This window comes from Euwallacea similis, chromosome 24 (genome assembly GCF_039881205.1).
Source record: "Euwallacea similis isolate ESF13 chromosome 24, ESF131.1, whole genome shotgun sequence".
NCBI lineage: Eukaryota > Metazoa > Arthropoda > Insecta > Coleoptera > Curculionidae > Euwallacea > Euwallacea similis.
The window spans coordinates 2855951-2875012 of record NC_089632.1 but is presented as its reverse complement, the minus strand read 5'-3'; the positions used below and the strand labels follow the sequence as shown (position 1 = coordinate 2875012).

General features: G+C 34.8%; 3 protein-coding genes across 10 annotated transcripts in view; 2 read left to right on the top strand and 1 right to left on the bottom strand.

Annotated features, from left to right (window-relative positions):
* LOC136416706 (histone H2A deubiquitinase MYSM1-like) overlaps window positions 1–1261 on the top strand; it is a 39855-nt gene extending 38594 nt beyond the window's left edge. For all 4 annotated transcript variants that reach the window (XM_066402015.1, XM_066402014.1, XM_066402013.1 and 1 more), the window contains 4 exons: window positions 309–552; window positions 606–819; window positions 871–1030; window positions 1102–1261. In XM_066402015.1, coding sequence (XP_066258112.1) covers window positions 309–552; window positions 606–819; window positions 871–1030; window positions 1102–1212 — 729 coding nt within the window. In that variant the 3' untranslated portion in view covers window positions 1213–1261. The remainder of the gene's footprint in view (window positions 1–308; window positions 553–605; window positions 820–870; window positions 1031–1101) is intronic.
* A 616-nt stretch (window positions 1262–1877) lies between these two features.
* Window positions 1878–4975, bottom strand: Cth (Cystathionine gamma-lyase). 3 transcript variants are annotated; one of them, XM_066402028.1, is made up of 7 exons: window positions 4788–4975; window positions 3500–3657; window positions 3294–3451; window positions 3095–3224; window positions 2766–3030; window positions 2384–2711; window positions 1878–2331 (listed from the first exon to the last, which is right to left on the bottom strand). In XM_066402028.1, the coding sequence occupies exons 2-7, from the start codon at window positions 3653–3655 to the stop codon at window positions 2190–2192; spliced, it is 1179 nt and encodes a 392-aa protein (XP_066258125.1). In that variant the 5' UTR covers window positions 3656–3657; window positions 4788–4975; the 3' UTR covers window positions 1878–2189. The 3 variants fall into 3 exon arrangements, with proteins under 3 accessions (XP_066258125.1, XP_066258127.1, XP_066258126.1); XM_066402030.1 differs by lacking the exon at window positions 4788–4975 and adding an exon at window positions 3922–4053; XM_066402029.1 differs by lacking the exon at window positions 4788–4975 and adding an exon at window positions 3755–3864.
* Window positions 4976–6349: 1374 nt separating this feature from the next.
* LOC136416773 (constitutive coactivator of PPAR-gamma-like protein 1 homolog) lies at window positions 6350–17660 on the top strand. Of its 3 annotated transcripts, none has more exons than XM_066402131.1 (15): window positions 6350–6721; window positions 6902–7159; window positions 8385–8671; window positions 8726–9227; window positions 9283–9386; window positions 9443–9533; window positions 9589–9756; window positions 9815–10066; window positions 10116–10392; window positions 10587–10698; window positions 10760–11063; window positions 11700–11869; window positions 11931–12056; window positions 12478–12563; window positions 12797–17660. In XM_066402131.1, exons 2-15 carry the CDS (start codon window positions 6946–6948, stop codon window positions 12927–12929), a joined length of 2826 nt encoding a protein of 941 aa, XP_066258228.1. In that variant the 5' UTR covers window positions 6350–6721; window positions 6902–6945; the 3' UTR covers window positions 12930–17660. The 3 variants fall into 3 exon arrangements, with proteins under 3 accessions (XP_066258228.1, XP_066258229.1, XP_066258227.1); XM_066402132.1 differs by having other exon boundaries at window positions 6351–6721; window positions 11682–11854; XM_066402130.1 differs by having other exon boundaries at window positions 6352–6721; window positions 11682–11869.
* Window positions 17661–19062: the final 1402 nt, after the last annotated feature.

Here is a 19062-nt window from a genome sequence, read left to right as displayed (position 1 = left end):
CACTGGAACCTACTAAAACAATTTTATCAGAAACAGTTTTTAACTTCTTCGATATATTAATGGAGAAATTAAATATAGAGGGGGTCCTAAAATACAGAATTTGTTAAAACACCACGTATCTACGAAACTGAGATAAAGACGACTTTTTTGTCATTGCCAACTTTGGTTTCATAAATAGCGAGCACAAGTTTGCGAAAACTGAATGTTTATAAATTCAACAATAACTGAGGTACCCCATAGAACCATTGAATTTGAGACACCCTATACATGATTTTGTACAGTTAAATTATTTAATTTCTCACTTTCAGCAAGCATACTCGGTAAAAATTACTTTGTCCTCGTTGATTTTGATGGATTTTCATTCCCATTCGTACCAAACGGAAGTAATGGGGCTTGTGGGGGGTCTGTGGGATTATCAGGAAGGCGCTTTAAAGATTTGTTGTTATGAACCATGCAAAAACATCGCTTCTTCGTCTACTCACTGCGATATGTGTCCAATTTCACAAGCCAAAGCCGTGGAAAGCATTCACGACAAAAACTTCGAAATTCTTGGTAATAGTGTCTTATATTAGTATTTGGGCAAACTAATTGTAGTGATTCGTCAGGCTGGTTCCATTCTCATCCTACATTTGCTCCAGAGCCTTCTCAACAGGATTTAGATACCCAGCAGTGCCTTCAGCAGTGGATCGGGCATGGAAAACCGTGCCTAGGCGTTATACTCTCACCTTTTAATTTAAACGGTGCCTTAATTTCTTCGCCTTTTAGGTGTTGGCTGGTGGATAAAAAGCCCAATTTCGAAGATCAACTTATCCCTTACAGGTTCGTTTGATTGCTCTGTTACAACCAAGAAGTATTTCAGCTTTTGATTAGGTTAAAGGTTGATGTAGTTGCGGACGATTTCCACATGCAGCAGTTTATAAAATCTATGAGAAGTATTGTGAGTTTCAAAAATGAAGCAGGTGCAGAAGAGAAAAGAATTTCTTTTAAGAGGCCGTATTTTCAGGATGCGACCATTAGTCATCTTGATAAGGTAAGTCTATCTTAGAAACATATTTTTCATTAAATTGGTGTCACTCCGATAAAACTCTGTTCTTCTTTCAGTTTATCTTCAGTATAAATATGTGTTTGGCTAAAATAGGATCATTGCCAAAGTCCAAATGCGATGAAATCCTTCAAGTGGTGAAAAGTTTGATCATTGAAGAGGAATTGTAATTGACTCGAAAAATAATAATATATTTTTCTATCTATCTACTTACGAAAAAAAGAACTAGTGATATAATATATGCTTTCAAAACTAATTTATGTGATTTATTTATATTTACCTAAATGAATATAGCTGCGATAAAGGCTACGTTAAATATTCTTAAGTAAATTTCAGGTTATGCTGCATTTTGCAGGAAAACATATAAAATATGTAATAACAATTACAGTATTACGATTATTACGGCCAATTATATAACGCAAGTTGCAATATTAGATGCATGCGCCAATTTGTCCCCATTTAAACATTTTCATGTCTTTTATACGGTATTTAAGACTAATGGCGTGCAGTGTCTGAAATTAATTATAAAGCAACCAGTAATTATTGTTTATCATTGTTCTTTATATTTTGTAATGAACTTGTAATAATTATAAATTATTTATCTTAATTAAATAATTTTAATTAATATTTTGCTATGCAATTATTTGGTTCAGTGTGAATGATTAATTCTTTAATTATGATTGTAATAAAAACGTAGAAACCGATAGCAAAGGTTGCTGGCGGTGCGATTCCTGCAACCTAAGATTTTTGGAAGAATAAAGATGTGTAGCATTTTATCATAACACTTCGTTTTTTCAATAAATCTATGGGTGTATAAACAAAATACATGTTTCAATAACATTGCTTTATTTTTGTTGTTGCAACGTAGGTGTTAACAGACCATACTATAGTTTACCCGATATCCGAAAGCTATCACATTTGAACACGTTTTGACTTAGTTGTGGAAGAATTCGTTGTCTTAACCGCAAACAAAAATACTTAATAAAATTAACAACAGATTTGAAAACATCTACTTATTTTTTGGCCTAACTCGTATAAAAATATATCTGCATGGAAGCATTTTACATACTCCTAAAATAGTTTCTTTTAAACTTTTAAAACAATAAGACCTTCGACCAGCAAAACAAAAACGAGCATAATAATGCGTTTAAATGGACTTAAAGGCATGCTCTAAGTCAGCAATGAGATCCTCGACATCTTCGAGGCCCACTGATATCCGAATCAGATTGTCAGTGATGCCTAGAATTGCTCTTTGCTCTAGGGGCACAGAGGCGTGAGTCATAACAGACCTTAAAATCCACACAATTATTCATCAAGTAACTAAAAAGATATAACACTTACGGCAACTCTATCAGACTTTCATAACCACCTAAACTCTCGGCTAAGGCAAATATTTTCAGAGAAGTAAGCAACTTCTTGGAGGCCTCCAAGTTACCCTTCAAATAGAACGAAAATGTGCCACTATGACCGCTGGTTTGACGTCTGAATAACTGAAATTGAGGGTGAGATGGAAGACCTGGGTGAAGCACTTTATCCACTTTAAGATGACTTTCTAGATACTTGGCCACTGCCAACGCATTCGCTTTGTGTTGCTCCATTCTTAAGGCCAAAGTTTTAAGGCCTCTGTTGACTTGGTAGCAATCAAATGGACTAGGGACTATACCCATAGCTAATAATGAGTCTCTGTTAAATGTTTGTTCATGAAATCAGAAAAGTTACTTACAGTTTTGTAAAAATTTCAGCTTCTCAAACAAATCGTCGTTAGAAGTGACTAAAGCACCCATAACAACGTCACTGTGGCCATTCATATACTTCGTTAAGGAATAACTGACAATGTCCGCTCCTAATGAAAGCGGGCGTAACAAATAGGGCGTAAGAAACGTGTTGTCTACTACGAGAATTATGTTGTGTTTCTTTGCAATGTCCGATATTGCTTTGATGTCCACTACTTGCATCGTGGGATTGGTTGGAGTTTCAATCCAAACTAGCTACATTGAAGTGAGAAAACGTGTCCTTGGAAGTACATATAAGGTCAATTTACGTTCATTTTACCCTGGTGTTGTTTGTAATAGTTTTTTCGAAATTAGCGAGATCTGAAAAATCCAGTAAAGTAATTTTTATTCCGAATTTTATGGCTACTTTGTTGAAGAGACGATTGGTTCCGCCATAAACATCACTTCCACTATAAAAAAGGATTTTAAATTATTAAATCTTGCAGAAAACCTCATTGAACGACGTAGTGCGCAATTACCTGATGATGTGATCACCAGCATTCAAAATACCAAGAAGGGCCGTAGTTGCTCCCAACCCAGAAGAAAAAGTCAGCCCATATTTACCATTATCTAATCTCGCCAATACCTTCTCCAGAACTTCACGGGTAGGATTTCCCGATCTGCTATATTCATATTTCTAAAACAAAATTTAATCATCTTATTTTATTTCTTGGTCTTAACTCACTTTGTAATTTGCGGGCCCGTATTGCTTATAAGTGGTGGAGGTAACGATAGGAGTAACTAAGGCCAAAGAGTCCCAATTTTCGGGCTCTTGTCCATGGTGGATTGCAGCAGTAGCAAAGCCCTTCGGATAAGGCAAAAATCCGTTGTCTTGGGACATTTCTGAAAAAGAAAAAGTGCAAATCACTACGCAATACCAAAAGCAGTTCAACTAACAAAATACAATGGGGTAATCTAAAAATATGACTTGTTTACCTACTTAGTGGGCTGATAAAGGTTGGCTAATAAAACTTGATAATGAAAGAGTTCTCGCAACAGGGTAATTTGTGATAAAAAATGTTACTTAGTGACAATGTGACTTTAAATAAGTGCTGAATATAACATGCGAAAAATAATCCAAAAATAATCCTACACATAATCACTCACTGCAATTATTGAATTGAATTTCATGAGATGTTCATACAGCTTTATACTGCTAATGAAGAATAATTTGCTAGAGGATCATGAGTCAACAATTTTTTTTCTAGATAAGCCTACATGAATTGCTTGAACAATTCCGACTAAGCGATTATTGAACTTGATTGTTTTTAATAGAAGATCAAGGTTTTTTTAGCAGAATACTGAGGGAGATTAATTCTGAGTCTAGATTTATTATTTCTATATAACTTAGCTTGATGTTAAAGTTAACAGCATATCAACAATTCGGCCCTTAAGGAGATGAATAAAGGAGCAATAGTACTACAACCACTATTTAATTTTAATTACCTGTCCTTGTAATACATGTAGCATGATTTCTCAGAAAAATATTATGGGCCAGTCCTTTGCTGTTTTTTTTTTAAGTTATGTGTCACATATATAGATAAATAAATTGATTGTCTTCAACCTTGATTTTATTTTTATGGAAACTGAATTACATAAGTTGCCTTCTCTCCTTTCTAGATGTTTTCCATAAGAACTTCTTGGATGATATGAAAGCTATAAACTATCAGTTAATAAACTGTTGCTTGTGGGAAAAATAGGCAATGAAGTGATGTGAAATTAAAAAGACATCCATATGGACTTGTCCATCAAGTTGGAAACCTAGGAAAATGATTGAAGTATATTCTGGAGGTTCGGTCATGTTTTCCAGAGAACTTTACAAGTTACCAAGTGTGATCCACACTAAATTCTATGGAAACAGATGGAAAAGTAAAGCTATAAAGTTTTGAGAAACGTGCGAAGAGATTTTTCAGTTTCAATTAAACTAATTTTAAATTTCAACGGTTTAATTTTTAATTAATATAGCTACTTACTTATTGTTGGTTTTATAACTATAATACTGTATCAAAAAAAGGACAATTGTCCTACGAGTAATCCGGCAACAGCACTATCACAAATCACTAATCTAATCAATCAGAGATCAGGCAATCAATCAAACCGCTCCGTAATCACGGAATCGTGGAATGTCATATCTATCATGCAATTAAATGTCAGATGATGTAATATTGGCGAATTCGAGGGACCGCAGTGCGAACTCAATACAGCAAAATGGCTGACTTTTCGATTCTCTTTTTTTTTTAGGCGCTGCGCGGACACTCGTCGCGGCGTCGGCGTCGTTTTCGGCGTCCACAATGTTGGCGACATTTTGTGTCGCGTTAGAGCGCGGGATCTCGTTCTTAGAGGTTCCCTTGTCGCAGAAGTCACATAATAAATTTAATTGTAAGCTCGTAGAGTATCTTTAAATTGCACCCAGTTGTACCTGGCAAAGTGCTAACACGAGAACGTCTCGTCATCAAAGCTGATGACGTATGCATTGTTTTGTTGATTGCAATTAAAAGTTTACACAAAGCGAGAAATTTCCTTTCTAAATTGAAAATCTGTATATTTAAGAAAAAATGGGATATCAGTTAAATTTCTTTTCTAGGAGGAACTTAACAAAGCGTAAATTTAAACGAGTTCTTGATATTGTGGTAAATAAAAATTACAATGATAATCAATTGACAAATCGAAATTGCAAACTAGGGTTAACAATTGCAATAAAACTTGTACAAAAATATCAGGAGGCCTTGAAAGAGAAAATGGGAAGCTACTCAGGACACTGTAAATAAGGCGTGAGTAGAGTCCATGGGAGTGAATCCGGTTCAGATCCGCTGAAGACAATAAAAAATAAATAAATAAAATAGAAAAGGGTACTTAATCAGTATGCACAATATTGACAAACTATTTTTTTAGGTCTGTGGCCTGTGGCAATTTCTCTCCTAGCAATTTTTGAATTACAATCACTATATATAATCGTGAATCAGAGTAGCATTTAGGGAATTTTGGTGTACTAAAAAATAGAAAAAAATCTCTTGATACGTCACCAATCTTTTTTCTTTTATTTCGTTTGGAAATAATGTTTTACACACAAGCATTGGTGTTGGAGCGATGGATTACACACTATTTTCAATTACAACTAAGTAAGAATAACATTAACCCTTTATTAAGGGTTCGGGCAAAAGTTTGTTAACATTTCAGTAACAATTAGGTCACTGCATTCAGAATCTAGGAAAAGTGAGCAGAAAAAAGAAAAATAACAATTAAAATGTTTGGAATGTGAATATATGTATAAAATGTGTAGACGCTGAAAATTCCTCGATTCAAGTACTGAGGAATCACAGTGGTATTTGTTCTCTGCCATCACAGATCATTTATGCAGTGACTGGTCGCAGATCATTTAAGAGCAGTAGCCGCAAACTCTATAAACGAAAACATAAAAGAAAATGGCCGTTCACAACGATGCCACATTTCTTGATCTACAGCTCTCCCATGACTTGCGAAATTTAAAACAAATCGTTTCTGCTCACATACAAACTTCCGGTAAAAAATTTCATTTTGACATTTGATTTGACGTTTGACATTCATCTTTGATTCATTTCGATGCTGAGTACCCAGTTCTTTCTCAGATTTTGTATTTTCTTTTGAAATTTTTTAACATTTTAGATCCTTGTCTGTGTTCACAATGCCCAATTTACATCTTAAATGACTCTAATGCCTTCCTAGTTCCTAATATTGTCTAAGGGCGTGTACGATTGTCCTTTTTTAGCCCTCATTGAGTTGTTTTCTGAAGCCGGCAGGTCGCTAAACATGAATTTTCCCATATAACATTTCTCCTCATTTACTCATTTCCCTACTAAATCGTTAATTAACAGAACTGAATTACATCTTTAAGGGCTGAAGAATCGATAGCACCAAAATTTAATCTTATGTAAGTACCTCTTCAGTTTTAATCAGCATAAGTTTAGTTGGATTTTACCTGGCAAATTTCTGTTTCTAAATGCCGCCGCCATTTTACTAGAGAAGGTCAATAATAAGTCTAATCTTCAACAATTCCCTTTTAAACATCACAAAATTGAATGCAATAAGTATCCGGCCAAGTTATTTTTAGGTGTTATTTATCTAGGTAATACTGGAACTAACCAAGTTATAATCATGGGTATTCAAGACTTGCAAACATTCCTGGAAAGTCCTTCACTGGAAGGCAGTTCTGTATCAGTAGATTTGTTAAAAATAGCAAGAAACGTCTCACAACGTCAACAGCCCCATAATACAAACCGGAAAATCAGGCCCATCGGAGGTAATAAGTTGAGGCTTATAATTGATGCAGAGAACTGTCTTGACAGACTTTATGGGGGTTACTATTCAGGTAAGTGGATAGTTAAAATGTCATTCATTGTATTTACTAGTTAAGAAAATGATTATTTAATTTGTGTGGATTTAAAATTATCAAAGTGGATGGTGTTAATAAATCTAAACATGTTTTTAACTAACAATCAAATCATTCTACAATTTGTTTTAATATTTTGCTTGAACTGTACCATAAATGGTTTTTTCTAAAATTTAGTATATAGCATTTTTTACATATTGCTTTTGTCAATTATTCATGGTTTGTGTGGCTTTTTCAATTTTTTAAAAGATTGCTGTGAAATCTAGTTTTGAGTAGTTTTTCAAAAAAATGGGCAGTATAGTGGCAGTAGGCTTACATCATGAATTTAACACTATTGAAAGTACCTAAAAATGTATGAGTTTGCTTTCCACTTAATGGATCCAAAATTGATTACACAAGATTCAAGTACAGTCATTGCAACTTTAATAGCAGATATCATAGAACATTTATGGAACTACAGTGGTCCAAATTAAGTCAGTAAGCCAAACTGCTAAAAGTTCAATCTTTTGTGAAGCTCTTGAAATGATTTCTATGGTTCACAAATTTTGATATTATAGTCAAGGTCAAGAAAGCTGCATTGCAATCAGGAGATAAAGATCTGCTAATAGTCCTTAAGAAAAATTTTCTATGTTATTGCCCTTTTACACACTCAGTTTGAACATGGCTGTAAGGCATATTGCAAGTATGTCAGGACATATTTATAGACAGAGATTTGAATTTTTTTCTGTTTTTTACATCTCAAAACTATTTTTTGTTTTTTGATGTATATGAATTATTACTTAACATAGTGGTAATATTTCAGAGTGCAATTCCATGTATTATTTTATGAAGAAAAGTTCACAAGAATATTAATTTTTGCTTTTTAAATCAATGTTTTTTTTTTTAATTTTCAACAATTTTGAACTCAATATCCAATCATTGAGAGTTGAGTTGGCTTAAAGTAAGTACCAACAATGATTATTTCTTTCTTGTAAAGCAGCACCACCACTGGATACTTTTGTAAATTGAGAAATATTCTCATATTTTAAGAGATAAATTAATTTTTTGCCAATAGTTTACCTTTTCAATGCAAACCTATTAGAGATTAAATCAAATAATTTATACTTAATATGACATTAGAAACCAAGTGGTTTTTAAGGTATTTGTATCTTCTCCATTTGGCATTTGTTAGAAATATTTTATAGAACTATTCGTCTTCCTTTAGATTGGGCATGTGGAGGTCAATGGAACCGCATGGTACAGTACCTGTCACTCTTATGTGGTGCCCTTGAGCATGGGAACATAGAAATTGCAGTTGTTTTTAATGGAACTATAGAGCAGTGCAGAATGGAGGAATGGAAAGCAGAACAGGCAAATGTTCGTCAGAAAGTTGGGATGGTCTTGAAGCATATCAACACCAAAGGAACTCCTCCTCCAAAAGTGTGGTGGACTCCACCCATCAGCTTGCGTGCTAGTCTTAGAATGGCTTTAAGGCATTTGGGGATCTATGTTGTAAGTGATTGAATGTTATAGTGTGTATTGAGTCAGAACATTTTTGAATGACAGATGTGTACTATGGATGATCATCATCAAGAGGTTATTGCCTATTGTCGCGAGTATGGTTTCCATGGTTTATTGGCGGATGACGCAGAATACGCAGCGTTCGATCCACCTCGCTATTTTTCCTCAGAACACTTGAAGCTCACTTACAAATCTTCAGTTGAAACTAAGGAATACATGCTGAGTGTTTTAACAAAAACACTAAATGTTACCCAGGAACAAATATGTATTATGGCAACTCTGTTGGGAAACTTTTTGTTGCCTGAGAATGAGCTGCAGGATTTGCACCGGCGGATTAATCTCAGTAAAAATGAGGAACATAGTTCTGAAAACGCTGTGAAAGCTTTGGCCGAATTTGTGCGCACACTGCCACCTGCAGCTAATATGGAGTCTCTAGTTGTCGCCGTTTTTGGATCATTAGATGATAAAAGAGCTTCTAGGTTTAAGCAATCAGTTCAATACTATCTAAATGGAACCGCTAGTGGCTTCCTAAAGTATGGAGCACCAGGTATGATGATTTTTAAGGAATATGGGGAAAAATTTGATGTTATTTTGTGTCTTAGTGAAACCAAAAGGTAAAGCACAAGAAAAGAAGGAACCACAATCACATAAAGAAGAATCCCAAATAGATGAGTCTGGATTTGCATCTGAAACATCAGAGCAACAGGTATGTGACTTTACAAGGTACTTTAGCACAATTTTTTACATGTTTTGTGGTTGCAGATTAAGACATTACAGAACTATAACCTCCTAACTGCAAACAGCGTAATGTCCTCGGATTTTGTGGAAATGGGTATGCTTTTAAGTACATCAGGTAAAACAAAAAACAAAAGATTTGAGGAAAAGAACTCAAATTTTTATGATTATAGAAGATAAATCAGCAAATTCAGATTCTGTTCAAAAAGTTAATGGGGTTGCGAATGGAAGTTCTTCAACAGAGTCCCCAGAAAGCAAAACTCCATCTGTAAAAACCAAGTCAGAATCAAATGCATCATATGCCATTCCATCCACTTCTGGAAAGCAAAATTTAAAACATGGTAAGTTCATGTTTGATAATATTGTAATTTGTGTTTTTTAATTATTAATTTTTGTTAGAAAATGTGGTTACCCCATCGGTCTCGAATGACGTGCTGCGCACAGCTTCATTGCGTCATCAGAAGGGTCTGATGGTGCCCTCAATTCTTCATGTTTTAAGCACTCAAGAAGTACGACTGCCCTGTTTAATGGAAGACGAGGGCAACAGGGAATTGCCTCCTATTCACGATATTTATTTGCCTCTGAGACAAAGAGTATATGCGGTGCTTTTTAATCTGCATCACCTTCGATATGTACATTCCAAGAAAAAGGGTGAGAACGAAATAAACTTGCTTTCAGCCTGAAATAAACTTTCTTTCAGAGATCGGTGATTTGCCGGAGGACGCCCCTCAACCGGATATTTTAATTAAAGAGTGGGTGTACAGCAGATCGAATCCTTATCAGCGTCCCGAGTCGGTGAAAGCGGAGCCTTTACCTTGGGCGGTACCCACGCTTCAGCGACTATGGTTTGGACCTGCAGTGGATGATCAAAGAAGACGCATGCGAGCGTTTTTGTCTTGCCTCAATTCAGATACACCGCTCATTTTGAACACGGCGTACGTGCCTCAGCATTTGTTGATTATGGCTTGTGTGCTAAGGTAAGATAGTACTCTTTGTATAATCATATGTTTTTTTTTTTAATCTGACATGGACCAGGGTCTAAGTAAAAATTAACTATTGCCAGAATTTATAATTATTTTGGCGGTGGATTTATTTGTGGCAAAAACTTGGGACAACTAGTTACAATTACTGAAAGTAAGATGGAATTTAGCATCATATATTTTTTTCCCAGATACATAATGTCCCAGGAGAAGCCCATAATGCGTCGAAATGAATTGGACGCCTTCCTATGCCAGGCGTTCAATCCCAATCTCATGAACGTACAGCATTTGCAAGAGTTGACGGTTAGTATCAATATTTCCGTCAATTAGAAAGCAAACAGTTAGCGAATTAAAACAATGCTAGCTAAACGTGGTGTCGAGTCGAGGCGTTCAATTGGCCGCCCTCTTTATGAAAGGCGTCGACATGGCCATATTGGCCAATGACGCCTGTGGAGCGCCGTTGCCATGGCTTATGTGCTGTCCGTGGTTGTATTTCGACGGCAAATTGTTCCACTACACCTTAGCCAGGTCAGGACACGCCAAAAATATCCTGGAAGTGTGTGATAACTATATCGAGCGAGTAGTCAAAGTGGAACGTATGCGCAAGGCTGTTTTGGAGGGATTGGATGTTAAGTTCGCCAAGGTGCAACCGCCACAGTTTCAACCGGGTAAGTTAAGAATTTTTTTTAAGTTGTGTTAAATTTGGCGTTCTTTTTCATTTAAGCAAATAGTAGTGTATTGATTTTAAAGCGAATGAGATTAGTGCTGAAATTTCAACCTATATTATATTTCTGTTTCCCTCTGTTGATTTGATCAACGTGCCCAATAACAAGGAATAGATTGAATTCTATTCATAAGAATTCTATACATTAATAATTCCATACAAGACGGACAGTGAGTTTTGGTCAGTCAGATAAAAAACTTCTCTTTTCAGGAAATTGCTAACAGTTTGATTTGTGTATTAATTCAAGATTAATCCTTGTATGGAAGACCATGAGCTGTATTGTAATTAAAAACGTGTAAATTACTTTATTAACAGTTAGAAGTTCAAAAACATGCGCTAAGATAGTTTTTGCAACAGTTCTTAATGTTGACAATTTTGACGCCCAATCTTCTCTATTATTCGTCTCACTATAGATATATTTTTGGTTTCCTAAGGATAAATAAATATTCAAGTTCCAACGGGAGTCCTAAAGCTGTTTCTTTCGCCCTAAATTCATATATTATCACTCGATTTTTTGAACTAATTCGTCCTTATTGAGACCATTTTGTCTTTATTATGACAGGACCATTTCTTCGAACAGGCATTCCAGCCGCATACTTACCAACCCCGCCTTTACCCTCCAACAGAAATGGTCCAGGGCTCAGAGGTAGGCCGATTCCATCTCGTGGGGGCCAACTCCAAGTCGCTGGAGTGGTGGTTGGTTCTTGGGGGGCTAATTACGGGTTTCAGAACAATGTGAGAAACACTCCGGTTCGTATTTAACGTTTTTGTGGCTGCATTGTTGAGTATTGTTTTCATTTAATCATTGCAGCAAATTATGCCTGCTGGAATGGTATACAGAGGCAGGGGAAGAGGATACAATGGGGGTGGTTATAATAGGGGTCGACCGCAAAAAGGGGGGATGCCCAGTTATCCTGTTGCAAATAGGAAAAATCAGGTATTTTATAAGCTTCATTTTGTGGTTTATTTTGAATGGTTGGATTTTAACATGTCGCTTTGCATGAATAGAAAACTAATTGCATCTAGGTTATTAAGAACTATTCCAGGGCGGTTTAAGTTACCAAACGCTTTCGATAATACAGCTTTCAGGATTTTATTTTTTCAATTATCCACGTCGTTTTCGAGTGAAATTTCGTAGGAAAATCAAGAAATTTAGACGATTCTATAAGCATTTAGATATCTTTGACTTCAGGTCAGGTGTTCGAGTCAGTCCCTGTTAGATATCGTTTATGTCATTGATAGTCAGCATGCTCTGTTTACGAATTTGGAACAGTCCAGGTCAATCTGACATGCTATGAAAATTTACTGCTTACTAACAAATATCTAATGTAGGTGATGAAAGCAATGGTCTCTTACAGGGGAACAAAAAACGCAACACTAACAAATCTAACAAGGAAAAGCAAGCAAAAGGACTTCCTTCATTAACTGTAAAAACTGATGCGGGGTATGTAGTCGCTTATATGTATGTTTCCCTGTTGTGCTTTAATTAACTAAAATATCAGAAACTAAAGGCCAATATTGCAAACTCCTGGTAATTTTACCGATAAGATCATTTCCATTGAAATGATAAATAAGCGCAAAGCATTTTTCATTTTTACGATATTTATGGAAATTGTGTTCTAGGTAAAGTTATCTATATTGACCATTGCCAACAAGTATTAATAACTGCTTTTTCAGAGACGTGCCAGTCAGTGAAGTAATTGACGATATGAACGGTTCTTCCTCAAGTCCCATTGAGAAACCAGAAGACTGCATAAAGCAAACGGACCATAAGGGACAAAGAGGCGCCCCCAATCCCATCCAAGTTTAAATCTTCTCTTCCATAAACGGGCAGGTGCGAATTGTTCCTGTTCGCGGACCCCCATAAACAAGAACACGGTTATTCCTTTGTTTCTGTAAAGAAAATCCTAGTATTAGAGCGTTGTTTACATGCCTCATCGGCGAGTGATAAGTTGTATGTTTTAATCTTTTATTTCGTATAATAATCGCGACAAGTGTCCAGTCGATTAAACGCGCATGGACGTGTAATTAGTGATTTAATAGTGGAGTGGTTGGAGATTGGTAACATTCGGTTGGTAAACGATTGTAACTCCGGTAATGAAGGTTTTTTTAGGGTTGATATTTGGTTTGGGTTTTTGGTGTCTTCACTCCACCATTTCAGAGTAAATTTTAAGCTGAAAAGTTTGAATGAAGTGGAAATGTCTGTGACGTATTTGATTGGTCAGCTGTATCCCCTATCAATTCGATTTCATTGCCTGCACATTTAATATATAATATATCCCCGCATGGGGTTGTCAAGAGAAAAAAGTTTCTTATTTTTCATTTTATGAGAAAAATGTATTTTTCACGAAAGTTTTTGCTTGTTCTGAAACAGTTAAATCAGTTCTCATTATTTTAATTTTTTTTTGTTACAGAGAAATATTGAAAAATGGGTTCATTTAATTAAACATTTTTCTAAGTCCTAAAAATCAATTCCCGTTTTCATGTTAATTCTAATTAAGACTTTTGTTTATTAAGGTTTTATTAAAATAATTCAACAAAAGAGAAGAAACTACAAATAAAAATTTCACTCGTTTCATTCACCATCTTTTTAAACACGCAGTTCGAGCTTTCAATGCAGTTAATTGTACTTTGTTAGGATCTCTTCGAGCGGTAAAGACGCCACAGTATCTCTGATCATCTATTTCAAATGTTCTGCATTGGAGGGAAGACCCTTCGCACAAGCTATTTGTTTTAAATAGCCCCAAAGGTAAAAATCTGGCATAGTCAAATCAGGGCACCTTTATGGCCATAAAACAGGATCATTGCGACCGATCCAATTCTCTCCAAATTGCTAATTCAACCATTTTACAACTCTTCGCGCATAATGGGTAGGACAATCATTTTGTTAAAAGTAACACCTTTCCTGATAATTGGTAAATCGTCTAACCTTTCATTTAGAAAATAGTTTAACATATTTAAATACGTGTGTTGATTAAATAAATTTTCAAAAAAATGTGGCCCAATTATATCAAGATAAGAAATTGTATACCATACATTCAATTGAGCAGAATATTACCTATTGCGAAAAATTCGGAAATAGGGGTTATGATGGCTCCAGTACCTTATATATTATATATGAGATGAAATAGTGCCATTGGTGGAGAACATTACTTCATCGGAAAATACTATGCAATGTCTCAATTCAAATATTTGTTATCCATGATTTAAACGTCTATTCACAAGTGAAAATCCAAACGTTTTGCTTGATCTTCTGGCTCTAAAACGTGATTAAAAATTAGGCTGAAGGAATTAATTTTCAATTGTTTCAGTGTTTTTCGAATATGCGTTTTACTTATTCCTAATTGTAGCGATTTTCGCCGTAAAGAAAATTTTGGATTATTTTGAACCTAATCCATTACAATAAGAGTTGCAGTGTCATCTTCCTCTTAAGCCATCTTACTTTTCTTCACATCTAACGTGGAGCCAGTAGTTACGGATTTCTTGCTCAACTTTGTGCACCACATTTTGAGACGTGTTTATACAGAAACTTTCGATTAAATTCCTTAATAACTCTTCTTGCCATGGAAAGGAGAATTAATTTTTGGGACTTAGAAAATATTGTCAACTAAATGAACTCATTTTTTGATATTTCTCTGTAACGAAAAGGAGAATTTAAACAGTGAGAATTGGTTCAACCATTTAGAACACGTAAAAATTTTCATGAACAATGCATTTTTCTCGTAAAATGATAAATAAGAAACTTTCTCCTGTTGGGAACCCCATTCGAGGACATCCTGTGTACAGGGTGTCTAAAGTAACATGCGCTAGATCCTCACAGCAGATTTTCAATAATTAATTATACAAGTTAATTCGAATAAATGTGTTTGTCTTAGAATAACTTAAAGATGTAAAATTTTTAAAATTACGTTATGTGAATTAGTCATTGTGAGAACACTGAAACTTTTAGAACATCAAATGAATACTAATTATGTCAAAGTACATAGCTGTCAATATAATACTTTAAATGAGAACTTCACACTATTCAAGGGAAAAACCAAAAATTCCAATCCCATATATTTAACCCTGTAGAAACGATTACATGGTTTACTATCGTAACCGAACCATCGTAAACCGCACTGATCCAGAGACGTTTATCCTTACGTAGATTAAATACAGGGTCGGATTTTTACACGTGTCGACGCTGCTGAAACGCTGTGTTCAGATTGGTCAAGCGACTGATTGTTTTGAGAGCATATTGTATATTTTTATATGTTTGTTACAACTGTTATAATTATATTGACTGAGACGGCGTAACGACGCGCGCGCGCAACTGTGATCATATTTATCGTATTTATATATTAGATCTGTTGATTTGGCGACCCCGGTTCTTCAGGGCTGGGGTTTGGTTAGAAAGGCATAAGGATGGTTCACGAAAATCGTTAAATTTGGTCATAAACACATGTAAACTAAACCCCCCGAAGGGTTTGCAAAACCCTGATTTCTGCATTAATAATTATGATGATAATGCGACGCAAAATCCACACTTTTCTATTTACGAATTGTTTCAGTTATTGAAAGTCGAACAGTGCATTTTCGAGTGAATCGATGGATTTTGCGCCCCAACGTAATTTACGTACGTTGCCTGCAAAACGAAATATGTATATTTGACTTTAACGCCCAAAGAATACAATCTTGTGGAGATTTTTAAATGAATGTCGCCACTGACCATAGTGTTGTTTTCGATGCGAAATACACCCACCCAGAGATGTAATTAAAACCAATTAAAAAATCAGTATTTCGAAAGCACTTTGCAGCTCATGTAGGAGACAATATAACCTCTTCAGCTTCGCCGGCAAAATTGCCGCGGCGGAGCCGTCATTAAAGCTTAATGATTTAAAAATACCCTCGTAATATAATTAACGAATCCTCAGCGATTCTTTAACTTCCCCTTCCCCAAAAAATAATTACTTATAATAAAGTATTACTTATCAAAAAAGAAATATAAGTAACCACTAAAAACATTTTATGTAGCTGTTCTTCAACAGATCATACACGGCGGTCTGCCCCCGATTTAGCTCACAATTTGTGTAGTTTAGCTTCGTCTTGGAATAGACAAGGTTCTAGTAATTGTTCGTAAAAAGCTTCTAATGGTAATTATATACCTAAACTTTTTGCTTCGTATCGTCGATATTTGTTACTTATAATGTATGCCTTCGCTTACATAACTTGAACGTTTATTATGAGGAATTGCACGACATCGTAAGAGAGGAACCAGAAGGTAATAAATTACGTTTGGTTTCATGTAGGATTATGGAGATATGTTTCGCGACGGAAAAGAATTTCATTTTCACACCGCTGGTCCTATGCAAAGGGATCCCACGTGAGAATGAGTATGACGAAAATCTTGACAAGGCAAAGGATACTGCCCTATGCTGTTCGTTTTTATGAGAGACACCCTGCGTACAGTGTTGTATACATTATTCAATGCATTCGCATTGTTATTTTTGTAATCAAAAAAAGGCCGAAATGATTTGGTTAAATCGAGTTGTAGTACCATATTTTCTTTGTGGTGTATCCTTGTGGGGAAAATCATGATATGAAAATGAAAATTTGAGACACCTAAAATGTCCAATTGTTGCGTTATAATTTTTCAGCTTCTGTTTCATTAGATATTATTGTTATTACTTCTTCAGTTTTCCAGTATTAATTGTCTATAATGTCTTCTCTCACTCTTTTTAACTTTCTGCGATTGTCGTGCAGTTCTTTTCGATGTATTACACATTTTCAACGTATAATCTTTTAGTCATTTAGAAGAAATTTTCCGTAATTTAATTATTATGTTTAATACAAAAGCAACATGGCAAAAGCTCTTACTTTCGTTTTTAAAGCGGTTGAAGAAAGTGACTGGAGTTTCAATATATTTTACAAAAACGTAATTATTAATATTTAGAAGGAACGTATATGTTTGCTTTATGTATTTTTTTAAGATAGCTTTCCATTATTTTTTTAGTATCTAAGCTTTAATTTTTCGAGGGCAATCTATTGGATTTTAACTGAAGAAACATTGAAGTCAGCCCCTCAAAACCGAGCGGTAATAGTATCTTATCTATGCTTAATAAGAGTATTTAGAGAATTTGGAAACTTCGTAGTTGAGTAAAGAATTATATTTTTCCCATTTAACAATATCTTCACTGTTCAAAGTATGGTAACTGTATAATTCCTGGATATTTATGTATTGGCTCTGTGGGTGAAAAGGCATCCCATGTACCTAATAATTGTTAGAAGTAGTAATTTGGTGGTTTCGGAAGAGGTTTCATTAGCAAACCTATTTTGGCTACCGCAACCACCCGGAAACAATCCGTTATTTATATACACACACACATACACACACACACACACACTTTTCTTGTATTCTTAATAATTAAAACATAACCATTCAACTGTTCGACGAATTTTCCGAAAACATGGGCAATGATATTTCAATTTTCATAACTTGAATGAACATTAAGTGGTGCAGTTGAAGGAGTTTGTTTGATGTCTAATATACTATTGAACCATTCTTTTATTGCCATTTATTTCCCTTCCTCACTAAGGAGAGTTGTAACAGTGACACAATACGGGCATTAATTGGTCGAGTGAGCCTGTGATTAGCATTAGCCAGAGGGTAAATACAGGTGGATAAACTGACTAGGAGGGTTTGTGTTGCCAATAGCCCACATGAACAAACAATGCAGCCCTCGACTTATTAGTCGAAATCCTCAAAGTGTGAAGGATCTATGTTGAGCGTGTTTATAGAGCAAACATAATTTCTCCTAACGAAAATGTTCGAATTGGATCCCAAAAAATGCTTTAGATGTTTAGTCGGGTTAGGTATCAAATTTCGCATTCATATACATATTATCCGCTGACCACCTGGCTGTATAGTAACTACTTGATATTGAACATTCCTGTATGCATTAAAGTTCGTTGGTGCGAACATCCTTTGTCTCATCAATTTTAACCCTAATGTACCCTTCATCAATCATTGTTCTATACACGGTGAATTTTTTAAAGTACGACACTTTGTGACAACCAAAAGAACCGTTTCATTGTTTGAAATGAAATTTTGAGAGATTAATATGCTACAACATAGATTCAAAGGAATTTGAAAAATTATTATTTTCCAATTACTCTTTTTTTGTAATTTTACTTCCTTCATATTAATTTCTGTGCGATTTCTCCTGACCTTTTTTTTATGACTACCTTTAATAGCTTTGAAATATGAATCAAAGTCAGACACAATATTAAATTTTAACGTTCAGATTTAGTTAGAGAAAGGACATTCATGAAACAGGCGTATTTACACACCCGCAAAAAGTGATTTTACAGTCACTCTTTCCACAAGTGGGTACGTTTTTTAAAATTTATTTAAAACTAAATTTCGTTTTTCCCTTAATATTTTCAATGATATGCTTATTTTGTGACTACACTTAATTTCTTTCTGATTTTCTCATTGTGTGCTGTTATGTTCAATTTCATTTCTTTATCTACCTGTAATAATCAATTGGGGAGTGGAATGCCATTTTTTTTGGACAAAATCGATACTGTAAATTTATCAATGTATTCCTACCAATAAATAGCAGATTTAATCGATTAATTTTTATAATAATTAAAAAAATTAAGTAATAGCTAATTTGACACTTAATCAAATAATTAATTAATCAATCATCAATCATTTCACCAAATAATAATATCAAAATTAATAAATTCAATTTTTAATTCATTTAAAAAAGGAGTTGCAACATGTTTAGAGGTAAGAAGAAGACATTATGAAAATATTTTAAGAGATAGAAGATGAAACTATTTTAATCATACACGTTTTTATTGTCATTGTAGAAAATAATTGTACATTGTAAGTAATATATATGTAAATGACTCCACCATATCAACTTTTGCCAACAAAATTGGCAAAAAGAAGGTGA